Source organism: Triplophysa rosa, linkage group LG15 (genome assembly GCF_024868665.1).
Source record: "Triplophysa rosa linkage group LG15, Trosa_1v2, whole genome shotgun sequence".
Lineage (NCBI taxonomy): Eukaryota > Metazoa > Chordata > Actinopteri > Cypriniformes > Nemacheilidae > Triplophysa > Triplophysa rosa.
The window spans coordinates 15,205,187-15,226,523 of NC_079904.1; the positions used below are offsets into that span (position 1 = coordinate 15,205,187).

The 21,337-nt window shown below is 39.7% G+C and overlaps 1 protein-coding gene across 1 annotated transcript; it reads right to left on the bottom strand.

The window, feature by feature from the left end:
- Positions 1-6,950: 6,950 nt before the first annotated feature.
- On the bottom strand, positions 6,951-17,186 carry si:dkeyp-72h1.1 (uncharacterized protein LOC799956 homolog). Its single transcript, XM_057352045.1, has 4 exons — positions 17,019-17,186; positions 11,508-11,617; positions 8,086-8,251; positions 6,951-7,731 (listed from the first exon to the last, which is right to left on the bottom strand). Exons 2-4 carry the CDS (start codon positions 11,592-11,594, stop codon positions 7,679-7,681), a joined length of 306 nt encoding a protein of 101 aa, XP_057208028.1. The 5' UTR covers positions 11,595-11,617; positions 17,019-17,186; the 3' UTR covers positions 6,951-7,678.
- Positions 17,187-21,337: the final 4,151 nt, after the last annotated feature.

A 21,337-nucleotide genomic window follows, 5' to 3' on the forward strand; every position in this document is an offset into this window, starting at 1 on the left:
ATTTAATTATATTATGTACATTGAACAGCTTTTTAACATTCATATTTTAATACAACCAACTAAACATTTGTAGTGCAAAAATAAACATAAAACATATTTTATAGAGGTTATTTTGATTGCAAGAGCTGATGTTTTGTGAATATTTCCATTACATTTAATGAAACTGAGATATTGAAAATGTGAAATTTTGTTATTAAATGTGAAATCTTTACACCATGTCACTCTTGTCCATCAGGGGACACGTGACACTTTGTATACTGAAATAACATTAAATCTGAAATGGCTCTGCAACTCTATAGCGTTGTGGTTTTACCCCCTGACAGTATTAATGTAACACTCAGCTGCTGTAGTCTCTACCTTAATATCTGTTGTGCAGATGTGTTTGAGTGCTCTTGATATTTTATGCATCTTTCATCTGAAAAAATTAGTGGCCTGTTTAACAATGCACATGTTAATGTTATTTAGTGGCATGTTATATAGTGTATATTAGTTTGACACTAAACTTGTGTTAACTTGTGTGCAAAAAGCATGAAATAGTGACTTTGTTGAACAAATTAATTTTGGTCCCCTGTTAGATAGTGAAGTGCGATCTGTTTGTCAGCTTTGTCATTTCTTACCTTCACTAAACATTTTAGAGGTTTAAACTTAAACTTTTATGTTGGTTAAATGCACTAAATACTTTCATTTAATTATATTATGTACATTGAACATTGAACAGCTTTATAACATTGCTATTTCAATACAACTAACTAAACATTATTAGTGCAACAATTAAAAATGTATAATGTAGGCCTATACAGTATTTAATGCTTGGTCTTGGTTTGAAAAAAGAACTTGTTCCTTAAGTAAGAAGCCTCTTAAATAACCTTTATACAGTCTCAGAGCTTCTCTGGGACAAGCCATTCAAACAATTGAGAAGTGAACAACGTGTGTTAATCTGCCATTACAGTTCCTGCTCCAGCCTACAGGGGCACTGCTGAGAATGACCTTAAACACACACACACACACCTGAACTAAAAATTAGTTAAACTAAAAATTAAAATTAAAAATTAAACTAAAAATAATTCACCAGAGTGTTTTTCACTTGATTTTTGCATGATTTGAAGCATGACCAACAGGGGACCTGGAAAATGTCCCAACTTTGCTCCAAGGTCCCTTCTTAGATAGGTAGACAAGTACGCACACATATATAAGTGTGCGTAAATTACAAGTATCATTTACACGCACTTGTTGATAGGAAGTGACATCATCTTGAACCCTTCATTGCCCACCATGTTCTCATGACCTTAGGCTCAGAAATAAACCCCCTCATTCCTATTTTATGTCAAAAAATACTTTGCAAGGTGTAAATACTTTTACTTTGCAAAATCTTTTCTTGCAAGGTGTGTGTGGTTGCTCTTTTTCGTCTTGTAAATATTGTGTTAAACAAGTTTGACTTACTGTACATATTCCAATATGCCTAAAATCCCATTACATAATTTTCCCAACCATTGTGAGCCTGTGTGTAAGGAACCCAGCCAGAGCTCAGCACAGCTGGAAGCAACAACTGGGTTTGACATTTCCACCGTAAATATCAGCTGTTATTTTAGTGTGGCATCTGGGTTGTTGGCAGGTAGCAGCGTGAACTTTGACTCAGCGTGTGTTCTTTGATCCCAGTTGAGCTGCACATCATGAAGCGCTGGGGTCCCATGGTGGAGAGGAACCGCCTGAGAACCCTTCACCCCAAACCCAGTAACACATGATGTCATGGTGGATTTAAGAGCCAGATTCACAATTTAAGTAAGTACACGTCATATTCAGTCTGCATGTAGATGTCTCAGGTGAGAGACAGATAAAATTAGGTAGATGTGGTACAAAAATTTTGTCAACAGGAGATCAGTAAAACCACATGTGAAGTGAGTTAATGCATTTATATGTCTATGTTAATTTGTCCTCAAAGAACCGCCTACTCGCCTGGTATGGTAAGATTTAAGATATTTTACGATATTTAAAGATTGCATGGTTAAATGCATCCCTGATAGAAAAAAAACACTTGCAGTGACAGATCAAAGAAGCACATTGATCTATGAACATGTCATGTGTGAACGCTGCCATATTTCAGATTCATTGAAACCTGAATTGCACATCTTCTTTGTTCATTTACCATTTGACCTCAGCAGGCAAATCAAGGAACGCTGCAAAATAGGAGCTCGCTGGATACACAATAGAAGACCGAATCACACAAGAAGGCAAGATTGTGAAGTAATTTCATATGCTGACATTTCACCTCAAGCTATTTATTTCTGCAGCTCAAGAGCCAGAACAAAGAACGTCATCAGTTCTCTTTTGATGTTTTTGAACTTTCTGTCATCCAATCTCACCTCTCTCTCTCTCCTCTGTAAATTACTCTTCAGAATTGCTCCTCTGTGACATCAGTGTGTGTCAGCTTGAAAACGGCGGATTATATTATGCTGTTACAATCACTAATCACTAGGTCTTTCTTCAGGACCCAAACACTGGCCAAAAAACAAAGTCTATTTTGCAATGGTGCACATAGCAGGTCAGTGGCCTGAGCAGCTTAAGAATCTTATGTCAGACACAATATGTAAGATTCTTGCAATACAAAAACTACCAGCACATAATTATATATTTTGCTTACTTGTGAACTTATATTACCCAACTGTTTCTATCAACATTTGAATCATGAGAAATGTTCAATTTGAACCAGTGTAACGTCTTGCTCCTTGCGTGAAAAAGGAATGCCTGTCAAAGACAATGGCATCATAGCAATTTTAGAACCGTAGAAAGCATAGCTGTGTTCGACTTCATGAGGCACTGCAGAGGCCAATCGGCATATGACATCAAAGTATCGCGAGAACAATTTGAAAGTCAGAAAAAACCCTCACTCCTGCGATACTTTGATGTCATACGTGATCGATCTGTACCGAACACACAAAAATATGCGGAGGTAGTAGTTGCAGCATCTAACATGCCACTTTGTTGTTGTTTCTATCAAACGACTCTGTTGGCTTCCGTTATAATGTAACAATTATAAAACGTTATTTTATTACGTCATCCATGAGCATGATTTATGAGTTCTGTCAGATTGATTTCTATCGGCAGTGGCGTGAAAACAACTTCCATCATTCTATGCTCCTTCATCAAATTGACCCCATAGCAACTTAGACATCTGAAAAGTATCCTGATTGTAATTTTAAATCTTGAGTTATGAAAATAGTCAGCTTTTATATCACGATTACATCCATATATGAAAATAATAGTTATGATTTTTGTTATTTTAATACATTCTTTTCCCACGCCTTCTGGAACTAGAGCCTTTTTTGAAAGAATTTGAAGCATCTATAAGAATCAACAGCTTCTTGTGGTTTCTGCAGTAACTCAATTCAGAAACTTACAAATAAGATGTATACGAATCAGAAAGTTCAGTTTGGTTTACATTTTATTTACATTTATGTAAAATATTAGGTAGGTAAAGTGTGAGTAAAAAATAACAAATTAAATTTGAGTAATTTATTATTCACAAAATAGTTTATTTAGTAATTAATTAAAATATCAAAACATTTGTGGGGTAAATGTAACCCCACACATTAAATCCCTGCTAAAATTTGCACATATAACTGGAATATTAAATAGCCCTAATTTAGCTTAAAAAGTACGTCAAAGCCACAAAGGCATGATTTAATACTTGCTAACAGGTTGTTTACATGGGTGGGACATTCTCATTCTAGAGAGAATTTGATTGGATGAAAATGTTTGCAGTGCAGGATGACTCATCAACACAGCAGCCATCACAACACTGTTAGAAGCTTCTGAATTCCTCCTCCAATTTATGGGCATTAAACCTTACTTATAATTTTACTAGGCTTAATGGCAAAAAACATTGAAAACACTTTGGCTAGGTATAAATAGCACTAACAATTACACATAGGATGCAAGCCACAAAATCAAACTTTAGATCTTAAATGCTCAGATTTGTGTGGAGGTATGAGTGACAGAAAGGTCAGTGAAGACTGCATAACTTAATGCTCGCAGCAGGCAGTTTGGTCTACTTTGAAGTAAACACTTTGCAACAAGCTCCACCAAAGCTTTCCCACACCCAACCAATCACGCTAAGTTTCAACAGCACTTTACAGCTCTCAAAGAAACATTACACTATTTTAACCTCACCTCTCATTAACAGCGGCACTAATATAGCAGGAAAGTGTATTGCGATAAAGTCAAACGATATGAGTGGGTCAGTGGGGAGGAGCACTCAGCCACTGGAGAAAGACACAGCTCTGATGGCTGCTTGACAAGGTGGTTGCTATGGTAACACAGCTGCTCAAAGTCCCAAAGGACAAGCACATCAGAAGAGCTCTCCAGCAGATGAGCGAGAGAATGAGAGAGAGAGATGTAATAAATAAAAAGGCGAAATGGAGGTGGGCGGTGTGAGACTGAGCAACGGAGCAGGTGTGTAATGTTCGCTTCATAATAAGTAGATGCCTTGCGTCCCGCTGCCAGTACGTGCCTCGCGTCCGCTGTCAGTGCCAACTGACATATTATTGAAGCGGAGTTGGCGTGGGTTTGAAACTTCTTTTGAAAAGGGAGTCAAAGGGGCTGTAATAATCTGAAAGACTAAACCAGAAGAGCGAGCAGTACTAATTTGAGAACTAAATGGAGACTGAAGCAAGAACGACATCTGTTGTACAGTAATGCAACAATGAAGAAGAAATAATAACATGACGTGCCTGGTCCACCTAGTTGCAACCTTCTTTATTCATATAGAGCCCCCCCAAAATCCTTTAAGATACAATGTGTTGGCTGCGCTTAATGTAGTTGTGTATTTTTGTTCGTGTGGGTGCGTAGGAACACTCTTAAATCAGAGCCGACTCATACCGGCACCTTCCTCGATAGGGAACAACAGTAATACACCAGAGCGAGCTTTGGTGTCTTCAAGTTTCTTTTGAGAGTGACGGGTTTATTTTCAGAACCCGCAGCTCCAAACAACGTTGCTCTGCCAGGAGCATTCTGTAGGAGAAAACTGAGTGAAAATAATCTCAGTCTTGTCAGGTCAGTACTCCTACTGTAGACGGCTGTAGATGGCAGTGTCTCATTTCCCAGGAGCCACCTTTTCTCCCTGACGATGGACTTTTAGTGGTGTGCCCAGGGAGTGTCCGCCGAAGGGCGCAAATCCAAAGTGACAGTTCTCTCCACCTGAACATACTGTAGATGGTTCTCTGACTCATTTAGAAAGGAGGTAGCAAACCCGAGCTCCAGAAAAGGTCAGGGCGATGCATTGTGGGAAACGGATGAATGAAGCAATTTATTTTAAACAGATCATTTTTTGGACATGTTCTGCAGGGTTAAAATACGACTTCGTTTCTTCAGTTGAACACAAACAAAGCTGTCAAAATGCTGTCATGGTATCCTTCTATGCTCGAAAGGGTGTTTTAAAAAACCTCCAAAAGCTTTAAGTAATCCAAATGACTCAAGTGGGTTAATATAAGCAAAACAATACAGTTGTGGTATAAAACAATTAAAGAAACAGATAAGAGCACTAAAGTCAAATATGGTGGTAACTTTGAATCTCATTGGTTCTCACATGTCTCGTGGCTTGTAATATGCACATTTTGTCATGTCAACAAATCAGCAACCTGTGTCTGTTGAAATAATATGCATTATTTTAAGTACAACTGGCCGAGCTTGAATACATTTAGCACCTAGGGCGAATTTACATGACACCGTTTTTCTGCCTTTTGGACCTGAAAGCAAACTTTTAAAAATGATAGTGTAATTGTCTCCATGTTAACTTAAAAAAAATCTGAATTTTCAAAAATAGTGACATCATGTACACGCATACATGTTCAGTCTATTGGCATTGATACTTGAAGACCAATACAACAATGGCAGATTAGCAGAGGTTTTCAAACTTGTGGGTCATAGAGCGGGATAACACTGGGTCGCGTAAAATGTCACTTGACTTTTTCGGTAAAAAAATTAAAAAATTTAGTCCAAATATGACTGGCAATGACAATGGTTTTAATGTCTTACCATAAGGTATTTAGGTTTTGCAATTAAACTTATATTTCACTCATACAATGGCAAAGGAACTACAAACTAATTTCTTCTAAAAGAGAACAAAAATGTGTACTCCCCCACATTTCCATTTCAAAATATTTTCATGGATCCTGAAATACAGCTGTGGAACAAAATTAAGAGACCATTGTCTTGTGGCCATTCCATTCCAGTGTCTGTTAAATTTCACCAAAATCAAACCTCAAGAGTGTCATAAAGTCATCCAACAGCAATGTGAAAGACTGACAGCATGAAAACTGTGAGAAAAATTGAGGTTATCACATAAAAATATTTTTTTATAATAATAATTTTTCCTAAATGTACAAATATTACTCATGTATTGCTTAAACATGAATAAGAACTATAAAAAAGTTTGCATACCCCTGGACTGTGTTTAAGCTACTCAAAATACTGAGTTAACACTTTTAATTGCTTGATGCTTTCTCCGTCTTGATTGTTTGTATTCACCGCTCTGCAGAAAAATGAATGTTCATGCGCGTATTGTTTCTTTACAAAGTGACATGCCAACTACTTGCCTGGCATGCATAATACAGTGTGGTTGAAACCTACAGATATTTTTTTTTGTTTTTAGTTCATCGTTGTCATGCTAACTCGATCGTGTCAACACAATAATCATTTAAAAGCATTTGGCTAATCCCTGACATCTGCCCACGGGAAGTGTCTTAAAGGTCAAGGCTGATTCTGCAAATTCTTTTGAAGTGCGTGTGTAAAAATAACTGATTTTAATACAAAGTGATAATGTGCTGCATTCATTCCCAGGCAGATTGTCCTAAACTTAGAAAAGGCATCAGATTTATGATATATTTGAAGAAATTTTCCTTAGAAAGGTGACAGATACATATGACGGATTGAAGAATGAGAGTCCAAACATGCTGTACATACAAACAGTAATGTAATTGAAATTGAGAAGTGTAACTACAAGGCAAAAAGCTACATTTACAGCTGTTCCGACAAACACTCATAAACTGAACCCAGCACTGTGCTAAACAGAGAATTTATGCTAATGAAGTATGCGCAAGTATTTGGAAAGCTTGTTATATAAACTGCCTCTATTACTTGTTGACAAAGCAGAATGTATGAGTGTCTGAGAAGACAAACTGAAAGATGTAATCTACTGTACACGGTGTTGGAAATCTACATTGGTGAAGCAGCCATTTCCACAGCACTCCAGTTTATTTACATGACTTGAAATTCACTCAATGTGCGCTTGGAATAGATATAATACATCAAATTAGGAATGAAGCTATGCACTTCTGACAGGAAGAAAGGACAGACTTTGGTTCAAAGCAAATAAATACACAAGTGAATGCCAATCTAATGTATCGGGCATACAGTAGATGCGTTTTAATGGGTATCATGGATTATTATGTTGTTGGAGATCATTTACAACTCAATCACAGCAGCTGACTACCACTAGAGTTTGGCACATGAGCTAGTTAAGACAGTCTCTTGGGCCTCGGCTCCACCTAGGGGAGTGGAGGTCAACAGGTGGGCGGCTCTAGTGTGGATTATAGGCAGACCTAACTGGTGAAGTCTCCCGTTCACTCCTGTCCACGATGAAGACATTCACAGTGATTGGCTGGATCGCGCCAACCGTTGTCCATTAGTTTTCCGCCCCCCTACTGACCTCTTTGCTGTCTTCTGTGGGTTTATCACCTGAAATACAAACCATATACTGTATATCAACATCTTTATCATTTATTTTTAGTTGAGCTAAACAGTTTATAAAGAACATGTCATACTCAATGATTCACACATCATCTGAAGTACAACTAACTAAAGGTGCAGTCACACTAGACTTTGTACATAGCACCTTTATTTTTAATAGTGCAAAGAATAAGAATATAACTTTAAACCTGTGATTATTTGCAGTGTTAAGCAAAGTAATCAGTGTATCATACAATGTCCCTGTTACGTTTTTATGATGTGACTTCATATCCTGTTACTTGTTTGTTGCGGTGTGGGATGTAATTTTGCATACTCAAGTGTGTCTAGTGTGATGGAGCTTACTTGCAGCCTGGGCCTGTTTGTCTCTTGGGTCATCCGTAGGGCTCAGATCATCAGGTGGCCAGCGCAGTTCTCCGCTCTCCACCTCCCCGCTCTCGGTGGGTTCCACCACGATGGACGGCAGACGTTTGGAAAGTTTGGGAAACCGTTCATGGGAATCTGGGAAGATCTGTCACGCGTAAACAACAAAAGAGTTTTACTTTACTGTTATATACTATTACATTACTATTATTATATTATGCTCCACCAGCATCAAAACAGCGCGAACAGTGTGGGAATTCATGTTTTTCAGCAGGGTTACTATAGCAGGGAGGTGATAAAATTTTAAAAATCAGGTTTAATATAACAGACATTCAATGGCAAAATCTACCTGGGAATGTTTGTGCATTTCTATTTAATGCAGACTGCGGCTGTTTCCTAGGCAATCGTTTCTAATAGGAGTAAATATATATTTACGAAAGCTCCCTCAAGCATGTTCACCCAGCGTTTCTATCAAGAGCTGCTTGATGGATCTCTATTAATGAGGTGTTTGGCATTCACCTCACGCCATGCCTGAGTCCTACTTCGATGGCACAGGCTTATTTAGAGTTCATGAGAGTAGGATATGACTCATATTGTGTATGATTATTGCTCCTGAATTGCAGTGAAGTGGTAACAGGAGCGTCTTGAGTGCGCGTTTGCTTGCTTGTATGCGTGTGATCATGTGGGTATCAGGAGAGCCTTGAATGGTCTGAGAACATGAATGAATGAGGCATTTATATAGCGTTTTTCTGTGTATTGCTGTACACCCAAAGCACTTTACAATCATATGATGGGGGTCTCTCCTCAACCACCACCAGTGTGCAGCATCCACCTGGATGATGCGATGGCAGCCACGGTACAACAGCGCCAGTGCACTCACCAGCTAAATGTGGAGAGGAGAGAGAGGCAAAGCCAATTCAGAGGGTGGGGATTATTAGGAGGCCATGATTGACAAGGGCCAGTGGAGGGAATCTGGCCAGGACATCGGGGTTACACCCCTACTCTTTTCCAGAAGTACCTTGGGATCTTTAATGATCTCATCCGAAGGATGGTGCTTTTTACAGTATATAGTGTCCCCATCACTATACTGGGGCATTAGGACCCATACCAACCACAGGGTGAGCACCCCCTGCTGCTCTCACTAACACCTCTTCCAGCAGGAACCTAGCTTTCCCAGGAGGTCTCCCATCCAGGTATTGACCAGGCTCAGCTCTGTTTAGCTTCAATGGGCAACCAGTCTTGGGCTACAGGGTGATACATCCGTACCAACAGTGAGGAATGAGTTATTATTCATAAAAAAAAACAAATGTTTTAGCAGTTTAATAATAATGTTTACATTTAAGCCATTTTAAACCAAGAGGGTTTATTATTTCTAAAATGATATTTTAAATTACATGTATTTTGAGACTGGAGTTCTTCAAGTGTAATAATAATTCAGTGTTTAAATAATAAATGACTAATAAATAAATATTTTTATTGTATTGTATTCTATTGTATTGTATTCTATATTTTGTTTTGTTTAAAATTTTTGCAAATATTTACAATGTTAATACTTTTATAAAATAAATATTTCACATTGCATTCTGCATTTTATTACGCTTTGTTCTGCTTTTTTGAATGCAAAAAAGGAATCGCGTGTGTACATCCCCTCCCTCTTTCACACCTCTGCCCACTCAACAGCAGCTCTATGTGCATACAAACTAAACTGACAACATAAATACAGCCTTGGCTGGAGCGGGCAAGTGACAGCTCCATCTTCTGGCCTGAAGCTCTGTCACTGGCCTTGGGCCGTCCTTGTTGTTGAGCCCTGGTGTGCATTGGCATGTTGGTTTACACAGCAAGGAAAACGCCCACTGCTGCCTAACACGACATGAGACTGATACACAGGGTTCATTCAGCAGGCATATAATGGCACTGCTCATCCTGTGGTACAGAGAGGATAATGATGATCGTTTCCTGAAAAGATTGTGACCTTTCGAGTCTCTTGGGTATCTGTGAAGGATATGAATGCATACAGGCATCCTGTGCAGGCAGGCATCTGATTGGCTTTTTGCAGTGATGTGAGCAAAATGAAAGGGATGGTAATCAGGCTGAAATCATGGAGGTAAAGTCAGAAATAGATCCTGTCCACAGTCATCCTATGCTGTCATCAGGTAACCTGAGAGAACAGGTGGGGTGTGTTTGTGTGCGAGCGTTGATGTTGTGTTAGAACTTTTTCTACAGCTTAAATAACACATTCATGTGAGGCACTGTCCATAAAAAAAGAGACAAAACGGCCTGAAACTCTGAAAAGGGAAGATTTAAATGCAATCCATGTTTTCAAAAAAGTAGGAAAATATTGAATGAGGGCTGTCACATGAATTAGGGCTTTTACTACATGATCATTGTGTCCAAAATAATTGGAAAATAATTTCTTTTTTATAAAAAGGGTTTTGTAATAAGTTGTAAATATATATTTGTGAAATATAAGTAGCATACATGACACCTGACAAGTATTTTCAACCTGATCTCACCAGAATTAATAACTATTTATGTGGTGGCTAATTCGTATGAATTTGTACATTGTGAATTGTACAAAATGAACGATTTCTAGAAAAAAAAGCAACACTGACACCCCACCTCTAACGCTGTCCTAACGTCACTGGCGCGAAAGCAAATCGTACAAAAATTTACGAATGACATAGTACAAATTCATTGGAAAAATTAGCAAGAATTAGCCACATCATAAAATAGTTTTTGCCGTGTGATTGTGTTGGTATTTTGCTACTGAAGTACTTAAATTTGAATAATAATTTAATAAATAAACAATATCTGTTGAAATAATATAAATAAATAATGTTATACGCCTATAGCATGCTATAGGCAAAACGTTACGCGGGTGCAGAATCACCACCTACTATTCCGGGGTGTCAATCAGATATTGGCAATGGATTATTTACGATATTACGATGTTGGGGGGAACCTTGTATCTCCAAAACCACAACTTTTCTGGATTTTTTAACTTTTTTTATAATTAAACGAAGTCAAAGTTGACAAGCTCTTTTTAATACTTTTCATTAGTCAAATATTTGTAAAACTCCCAGACAAACATAAACGGTGACCTTTAGTAATGATTAATGGAAAAAATAAAAGTCACAAAATATGGAGACACAAAGTTTCTGTCCAACACAGTTGATTAACATTTGACTTATGTGTTCAAAACTAGGTAATCAAGTTAATTTGACGTTATATAGTAGTTTATTATTAAATTATTTTTAGAAATAAATAGATAAACAGTTCTTCCAACAACAAAAAACATGAAATTTGTGCTGCTGCTGCTACATTAAGTCACAAAAGTCACAGAAAAACCCAATTGTACCACATTCATGCCATGAATTAGTTCACCTTAAAGAGCAGAAGCTCACCTGAAAAGAGATGTCTTGTTCCTCAGATGCACCGGTCACACTGAAATCTCCCACTGTGGAATCACAGCTGTTCATCACATCCGTCATACTGCCCAGTGACACACTTAAACCTGCAGGAGTCGAGAGGAAGTGAATTTACACTCGAATAGTGTCAGCGAGTCCACTCATTTGCTTATGAATGTGGAAGAGACTGATTCACTTGAGCCACCTGCGATAACCACAGCTGGGTCATTTTCTCATCTATGAAAAGATTCAGCTGAAGCCATCCAGCCTATCGACGTGGCCCTAGCACGCAGAGCAGGTTTTCACATAGTTTGTTATTCAAATCAGCTTTTCGACCATTTTCGAAGGAAATGACTTTCACGCTCATCAGCTAAAATCAAGATGACACGATCTCGTGGCGGAAGAACCCAACTGCAGGCAGCAGGGATGAAGGGGTTAACAAAACAGATTTTATTTAAACAAAGAAACAAAACAAAGACCCACGATGGGGATAACAGATTAACAGGATAACAGGATAAACAGGACGAAGACTAACTGACACTAAACTAAGATAACCACACTTGACATAAACTAATCTGGACACTTACTAGACTCACGAAAACAGCAGGAACAGGTAATAACAGCAGGCTAGGGAGGCAAACAAGAACAGGGGTACACTGAACGCAAGGACACCACACACAATGACCGAACACAGGACAATGAAACATGAGGGCATTTTATAGGGAAGACAAACGAAGGGTAATCAACAAGGGCAGGTGGGAAACATTAGACACGGCAGGGAAGCAATACATGAAACGAGAGGGGCGGGGCCAATGACAAGACACGAGAAAGCACATGAGATGTAAACAACTCATGGCTTTCTCACATAAAACCTAAGTGCTCCGTCCCGATCCTGCCACACGACTAGAGATTCAGAAACAAGAAGGCAGGACCGTGACAGAGCCCCCCCCCCCTTAATGAACACCCCCAGATGTTCACCAAGGGGTTGACAAACAAGACATGACAAACTGGGAAATAGACAAGAACCAGACAAACATGGTATACAAAACCAGGGGCATACAAGATAACAAGACAAAGGGGTTGGGGTGATTCAATAAAAATAACAAACAGGGGAGGGGAGTGGGGACAGACAAGGGTTTATAGGGGGCAGTCCACATGGGCTGGGGGGAATAGTCCTAGTCCCCGAGTGCGCCCAGTTCTGGGGGACATAGGGGGGGAAGTCCTGAGGGGAACCGCCGACATTCCAGTCGGAGAGTATGGACATTATTCCAGTATGGACAAGGCTGGGCACGAGGCTGGGAGGCGACTGCGTTGCCGGGCTGACTCCCGGCTGCACCAGGCTGGCTCTCGGCTGCACCGGGATGGATGCCGGCTGCACTGGGCTGGATGCCGGCTGCACCGGGCTGGACACCGGCTATATCGCCGGCTGGACTGCCGGTTGGATCACCGGACTGGACACCGGACTGGACACCGGTTGGGACGCCGGCTGGATCACCGGCTAGGATGCCGGCTGCACCGGACTGGATGCCGGCTGCACTGGACTGAATGCCGGCTGCGCCGGACTGGATGCCGGACTGGATACCGGCCTGGACGCTGGACTGGACACCGGACTGGACCCCGGACTTGACGTCGGCTGCACCGGCTGGAATGCCGGCTGCACCGGACTGGATTCCGGGTGCACCGGACTGGACGCCAGCTTGATCACCGGCTGGGACACCGGTTGCACCGGACTGGACACCGGCTGCACTTGCTGGGATGCCGGCTGCATCACCGGACTGGACGCCGGCTGCAACGCCGGCTGGATCACCGGACTGGAAACCGGCTGCGCCGGCGTGGATGCACCTCCTCGACGCTTCTCCCTCTTCCTCCTGTTCATCGGGCCCGGGCCCATGGCCGAGTTAGCCAGGTCCGTGGAGGACAGAGGGAGTTCTGGGTCGGAGGAGTTCGCAGACGTCGTCCCCGGGTCACTCCTGCCCCACTCGCCACAGGCTCCGCCAGGAGAACCGGGGACCATGGAGCTCAAGCCGGAGGGTACTGAGTCCCGCCGGGCAGCGGGACCGTCCCGGTTGGCCACGAACCTGTCCATGTCCGCAAACCCAAAAGGGGAGCCAGCAGCCTCTTCTCCGATGGGGCGAGGCGCTGAGTGAGGCAGCAGTTGAAGATCGCCTTCAACTCCGCCTCGCCAAGCTCAGACGACCTCGCCACCGTCGAGAATGCCCCGGCAAACTCCCGGTTCCCGTAACTCCCCTGACGGAACCCTAGCAGCAAGTGGGCTTGGGCGGCCCGTGAGGACGACGCCGTGCCGTCCTTTGGAGCTGCCTGCTGGGTTCGGGCTAGTTCGGTCATTCTGACGCAATCTCGTGGTGGAAGAACTCAATTGCAGGCAGCGGGGATGAAGGGGTTAACAAAACAGATTTTATTTAAACAAAGAAACAAAACAAAGACCCACGATGGGGATAACAGATTAACAGGATAACAGGATAAACAAGACGAAGACTAACTGACACTAAACTAAGATAACCACACTTGACATAAACTAAACTGGACACTTACTAGACTCACGAAAACAGCAGGAACAGGCAATAACAGCAGGCTAGGGAGGCAAACAAGAACAGGGGTACATTGAACGCAAGGACACCACACACAATGACCGAACACAGGACAATGAAACATGAGGGAATTTTATAGGGAAGACAAACGAAGGGTAATCAACGAGGGCAGGTGGGAAACATTAGTCACGACAGGGAAGCAATACATGAAACGAGAGGGGCGGGGCCAATGACAAGACGCGAGAAAGCACATGAGATGTAAACAACTCATGGCTTTCTCACATAAAACCTAAGGGCTCCGTCCCGATCCTGCCACACGACTAGAGATTCAGAAACAAGAAGGCAGGACCGTGACACAAGAGCGAGTGCATATGCGGCGGGTAGCAATAATATCAAAGCTTGTCTCTGATTCATTCTTAATGCCAAACTCATCTGAAACATGAAAATTGAATAGTGCTGAACATTCAATTGCGAGCAATACCTGAAACGATGAAATTTCGGTTCCACTTTAAAAAGTCTGATCAAAGACTTTGTTTAGTGCATAGGAGCAATAAATCTTTGATCATTTCTGCATAACTTTTACATTTAATGCATTCAAAATGAAACAAATGGGTCTGCTTACATTTTCACAAGTGTTGCGCGTGTACAATGGGCTTATTTTAATGAATCAGATTAATTAATATGTGTCCCAGGTGTACAAATTTTCCTGGATTCTGTCATTGCTGTAAAAATATCAAGCTTCCTGCTATTTATTTGTCTAATACTTGTACACAGATGCACCTGCAGCATATTAACTACTGACTGAAAAGATTTTGGCGTGATTCTTGCATAATCAATCTGAATTGCCACACGATCCGTCTGAAATGAGATGTGGACCAGCTGGTGGTCCTGGTGGTTCCTCTGCCCTCCACATGGCACATGCACACCGTCCTGTGCATATGACGAAGGCCGGGTGACTCAAGAACCATCATACTCAAAAACCATCACGACACGGTATTCTTTAATACAATAACAATCGAGTTAGTTATACATTCACGTTTAATTGGATCAAGAACGCATGCATACAGTAAATGCAAAGCTCTTTATTTGTTATCGTTCACCATCTATGTGTACCGACCATGTCACTCTCTTAATCAAATGCAGCCTATGCGTTTAAATCTGATGGGAGATGTGCTATCACCTAATCATTTGCATGAATAAAACCAATATCTAGGCTTAGCTGATCTAAGATAAGGCGTGTGAGTAGACCATAATGATGTTTCCTGTGCTTTGATGTAACAGGGAGCAGTAAAGCTCTAAAGTCACAGAGGTGAGAGATAAAAGGACTTATTCACTACAGTTCAGCCACATTTCATTATGAGAACCAGTGGTTTCAGAAGAAGGGATATTATACTGCCATTATCAGTGATTCCATTCAGGAAAACAGTGGAAATACTGAAGGTGAGCAGATGAAAGAAAGAATCAATATATAGAAGAAAAATGATTAAAGGCTAATGAAAATGAAACGATAAATAAATTTACTAAAGAGTGGTCAGTCTACGGCTGATAGAACAGAACCAGTGATCTTAAGGGATTGTATCAAACATCACAGTTCAAAGCTTGACCATGAAAAATCATCTGATACAAATAAATAAATAAACTTTTTTATTTTTACCGAAAGCACCATTGAGATTAATTAGTACCGCACAGATGCTTGATGGCACACAGATAAAGAAACTAAGCTGTTTATGTTCCCCCCTTTAATGTTGGTTTGAAAATGGACTTATTATTCATGTTGGCTATGTTGATGAGGACCAACAAACGCGGCACAATTTATGGACACCCTTGTTAGCATTCTGGATTTTGCATTGGTAAAAGTGAGCGGCAAAGACAAAAGGGGACATGAGTGAGGGATCAAAGGGCTGCGCATGTGCTCGGTGCCATTTATAGTGAGACAAAGCACTGTGGAACACCGGCTTTGTATAGGTGACCACACAATAACACTAAAATATTTTTAGACGGGCAACCGAAAAACACAGTGCAGGTGTTATAGGGAGTCATTGCACTTTTGTGCACCAGTAGTTTAGAAAGAGTCCCATGCTGTCAAAAATGAACCTGTAGTAATGGTGAAAAGACATGAATGGTGGTTACATTCATTTCAGTCTTCAACCAATAAAAAAGTCTCGCTTTGCATGGCTCAGTGTTTCAGGGTGAAAAATAGAGATGGTTTCTGAATAATTTAATGTGACTGGGTGCGAAGAGTTCACCTCTTTCCTGGTGGCATGGAAAATCTTACTCAAATCTATAGGCAAAACAGTCAGCTTGAATCAATTGCAAAACCTCACTGATAATCTCACAACTAAACATTAGTAACAAATCACTCACAGGTAAATCTAACACGTCAAATAACAGGCTAGCTGTAAATACGTGTCAAGAATAACTGCGTAGCCAATGCCAGAGCTTGATTACAAAACACCCGCAAAACAAAAAACAAAAGTCACACCCAGTAACAAATACACAATTCCATGCAACGTTGGAAACATCAGATAATGTGTTAATAGCCATTATAAAACTCCCAAACGAAATCATGTTGCGTTTTTACTTCAATAAAAAGCTTCAATAAAACACATCTAAATGGTTGTCTAGCAAAGATATAAAAAAGTGAGTTCCAACTAGAATGCATACAGTAAAACAAGTAACACAGTACATTCACATTACAGTCTAAGGCTGCGCAATCATAAGTTTTCCCTCGTTTGTTTAGCCCTTTTAAAGCGTTATTTACCCTATAACGGAACTCTCTCAATGGCATGTATGTTGCAAAGAAGCTAATTCAACTGATGCTTCAACGTTATTCATATTTTCCTAAATAAAAGTTGTCTATATATCGCAACACCTGCAAAGATGAACTAAAGAGCCATTCGGTATATTGCGCTCTCACATTGCGCGCGGACATTGCCGCTGATGCATGAAGTGTTCATACCTGTAGCCTTCAGAAGTGTTGGTTCTCTTAAAAAGCCCGTGACTGTTGCGCTTTCCAGTGGATATGTAGTGAAGTAGACTGAAGATTTCCTAGGCTGTTACTTCAGAGCGCACGACTGAGAGCGCGACTGTAATTTCACGCGCAGCCACCCGAGTCACAAGAGCACGGCTGTCTGAGCGCGAGCGCGCACGTGTGTGGTAGGTGTAAACCTTACGTTGTTATTATTTTTAGTGTTTTTGGGACAAATTTGGCTCAGTGACGAAAATAGATTATAAATCAGAATAAATTAAGTTTTAGAAAAATGTAAAAATGTTTTCTTTTAGGGTTAGGTGAAGTGTGGGTTGGGGGATTAAACATAGGCTACAATTTAAAATGCAACTCATTATGTTAATGGAATGTTCCCATAAAATATGGAAACACATTTAATGCTATACAAAATGCTAAATATCATTACTGGGAATAATGAATTAGGCCTGTTTTATTTTTCATTCATTGCTGAAACAAATTTTTAATTGGCTCAAGTTTGGGCCCACCCTCAAACTCTACATATGCTCTTGAGTCTTAAAACTTAAAACCAGAGCTGTGATGGATAAAGTCAATACATGCAGAGTTCACACTTAGCTATCAGACTGGTGTCTTATGTGCTGGCATTTGTGTCAAATTGCACAGTCTGATTGACAGCACAATGTAAAAAGCTCAGATTTCACACGACTATATATACATTAATATTGGCTCAAATCTGATGACGCTGATGGTGATGTCACAGTAAGTAACAGGTGAAAGGAGATGCTCCTTTTAAGTGATCATCTCACATCCCAGGATCCAGACCTCATGCTCTCGGCAAGCAGATTTTTCCAGTGGCTCTGTAACTTGACAAGGAAAGGTATCGGTTTTGACACATATACCTCTGTGAAGGTTAATTTTTAAACACAAAGAGCCAGTGTCGTTCCAGTGCGTCATCTATTCCTCCAGCAAACGTAAGAAAGTAGAGGATTTCATTATAATTGAGATGATTTTTTTCAGACCTATTTGATGCTTGGACATCTTTTCAGCAAAAGGCTCTTGGGACTAAATGTACTTTTAACAGGTTTACTCAGACTTTTCTTGAGTAGACATCTAGACCTTATTCTTTAGTTCCCTGTTCATTCTTTTATGCAACTGATCTGTCCCTTTGAATGAGGAGCGTGTGTGGGGGTGCCCAATGACCTTTACTGCAGTAATTTTGCTATCTCATAAATATACAGACCTGTTTTCTGACACTTTCTATTCATTCAACCAATAAACACTTCAGGCCTCTTTCTACTTTCCTTCTGCTTCTGTGATGTTCTCAGACTGAAAGCTCTGAGAAAAAGTAATTACCTAAAAATGTCTTGTAATATCTTTATGTTCTCAGATGACTATCAAGAGGAAAATCAATCAAAAACAAGCCTTAAAGAGATAGTTCACCCAAAAAGGAAAACTTTGTCATGAATTACTCATCCTCAAGTTGTAACAAACCTGTATAAATTCCTTTGTTCTGTTGAACACAAAGTAAGATATTTGTATGAATGTTAGCAACTGAGATTTCTGGGGCACCATTGGCACAATCCTTTTTTTTCATCGTTTTTTTCGCTTTCTACTCTTGTTTACTCTTTATTTGTGTTCAACAGAACAAGGACATTTAAAAGGTTTGGAGCAACTCGAGGTGAGTAATTCATGACAGAATCTTCATTTTTGGGTGGAGTATTCCTTTAAAGTTTGATTGAAAATGAATGATTGAGACAGGTGGTCTGAGTGGCTTCTTTACAGGACAAGAAATAAGAATATGTATTCATTAAGATTTACATGTATTCATTTTTAGCAGACACTTTTGTCCAGAGCGACTTATAAATGAGAGCATTTAACTTTTTTTACTTTCTTTTTTTATTAAACATTTTTATAAACAGAACAATGTTACAGTAAAATAATAATAATAAATAAAATAAACAAATAATAATAATAAAATAATAACACTAATATTAATCGCCGACAGTCTTATCCAAGGAAAGTCAAACCATATAGCACTTGACAAGAATGTAACAAAAAAAAATTTAACACTTCAAAAAAGTTCACAGCCTACATATTTTGTATAATACATGATTCATTCATTGACATCTACTTATGTTATTTCCTTTTAAACAAATGTGTTTCAACTGGTGCACATTTTTGTTGAAAAATATTTATACTGCAAATCTGCTGTCATTTTCTCATAATTATAGTATATCTGCTTCAGTCTTTGTATCCATTCTATCACGTGGGCTCGTGTACCTTCATCCAGTTTGCCGTCATTGTCTTCCTGGCTACCGTTAACAATATATGCAGTATAAATAAGTGAGATTTACTAAATTGATCCGAGGAAAACAATCAAGTAAAAAAAACAATGTATGTCTGGTATGTCTCTTCCCACCATTTTACAAATCTCACTTTTAATTCCATGCCAATACTTCTGTATTTAGGGAAATTCCTAGAATATGAGAGTATAATCCCCTATCTCTCCACATTTCCTCCAACACTGTGATAGTGGTGAAGAACTATTAAAATTAGCAACCACCAATGCAACCCTGAAAAATCTCATTTTCATTTTCCAATCGAATTACTTCCACATTTTGCTGTTAGTATCTTTATGACAACTGGTACATACTATACGTTAGTCCACATCCCATTCCCAGTTTCTTTTAATATGAAATGTATCATCAGATTGGTCCTGCATTAACTTTTTATAAATGTGTGCTGTATGGTTTTTAATAGGTAGACCATGTAGCATTTAACATTTTGAGATAACAAAAAGTTACTTTACCAAGCCACAGTACAGTTATAATAATAATACACTAGCAGTAAAAAGTTTTTTTTACTTTTAAATGTAAAAAGTGTTACATATTTATTGAATGCAATTTGTTATTGTATGTTTCTGTAAGGATACATGCCAACCGATAATGAATGTTGCTCAAGATTAATTTATTGGATTATTACTGTTAAATTTGTAGTAAATTGGTAGTAAATGTAAAAACAGTGGTGTACTGTATTTACAAATATCCTTAGCTGAAAACAATACTCTACTTTATGTTGTATCACTTAGATTCATTATTGCAGTATTGTAAGTGGCTAAAGTAATGTGTTTTGTTCTTTAATGAATCCGACACCTGTGCTGATAACAGATACAAAGCTCCGGTGCTCCCTCTGGTGCACAACGAATGTAGCAAAATCCAAAACGCAGGTACAAACGTCACATTCTTGCCACGTCAAACTATTATGCTGCGTTTTACTGCAGAAATATGACCGAGATGTAAGCCCGGAACAACAGTTTGGACATGAACTCTTAGCATGAAACGTACGATGGCAGGGTTTGTAAATAAACTATGTTAGAGAAATAATACGTGTAATATTACAAAGACAACAAATAACTGGCTGTAATTACAGTAATGTTGGAAGTATAAACCTGAAGAGAGTTCTGTATTTCGCAATAAATCTTGTTTCAGGACAGCTTTACAAAGAATATTGCCTTACAACCCCCCAGTGAGTGAAATAAAAGGAACTGTATAGTGAGACAAAGTCACTAGAAACATAAAAAACAAATATAAACAATTTTGGAAAGTATGCATGCAGCAAGAAAGAAGAGATAAACACTTACATTTCTTCTCTTAGAACCTTCTGGAGGCCCCCTGTGGGTTTCTGGACCCCGGTTTGAAAGCCCCTGTTCTAGCACATCACCATCGGCAGCAACCTTAATGGCTGCCATTCCTACATCAAATATTGGGAAATAATACTATACTGTTCATTTAAATAATGTTTGGTAAATTTCAGATTCATGTATGTAAATAACGCCAAGTCTTTGTTATTTCTTCTTGAAAAAAAGTCCTTCTTGAAAAGCAGTTCCTTAACATACAGTAGGGGTGTGGTCCTGGTCAAGACAATCTCCTGAACTCCAAACTGAATGTCAGAATGGGAAAGAAAGGTGATTTAAGCAATTTTGAGCGTGGCATGGTTGTTGGTGCCAGACGGGCTGGTCTGAGTATTTCACAATCTGCTCAGTTACTGGGATTTTCACGCACAACCATTTCTAGGGTTTACAAAGAATGGTGTGAAAAGGGAAAAACATCCAGTATGCGGCAGTCCTGTGGGCGAAAATGCCTTGTTGATGCTAGAGGTCAGAGGAGAATGGGCCGACTGATTCAAGCTGATAGAAGAGCAACTTTGACTGAAATAACCACTCGTTACAACCGAGGTATGCAGCAAAGCATTTGTGAAGCCACAACACGCACAACCTTGAGGCAGATGGGCTACAACAGCAGAAGACCCCACCG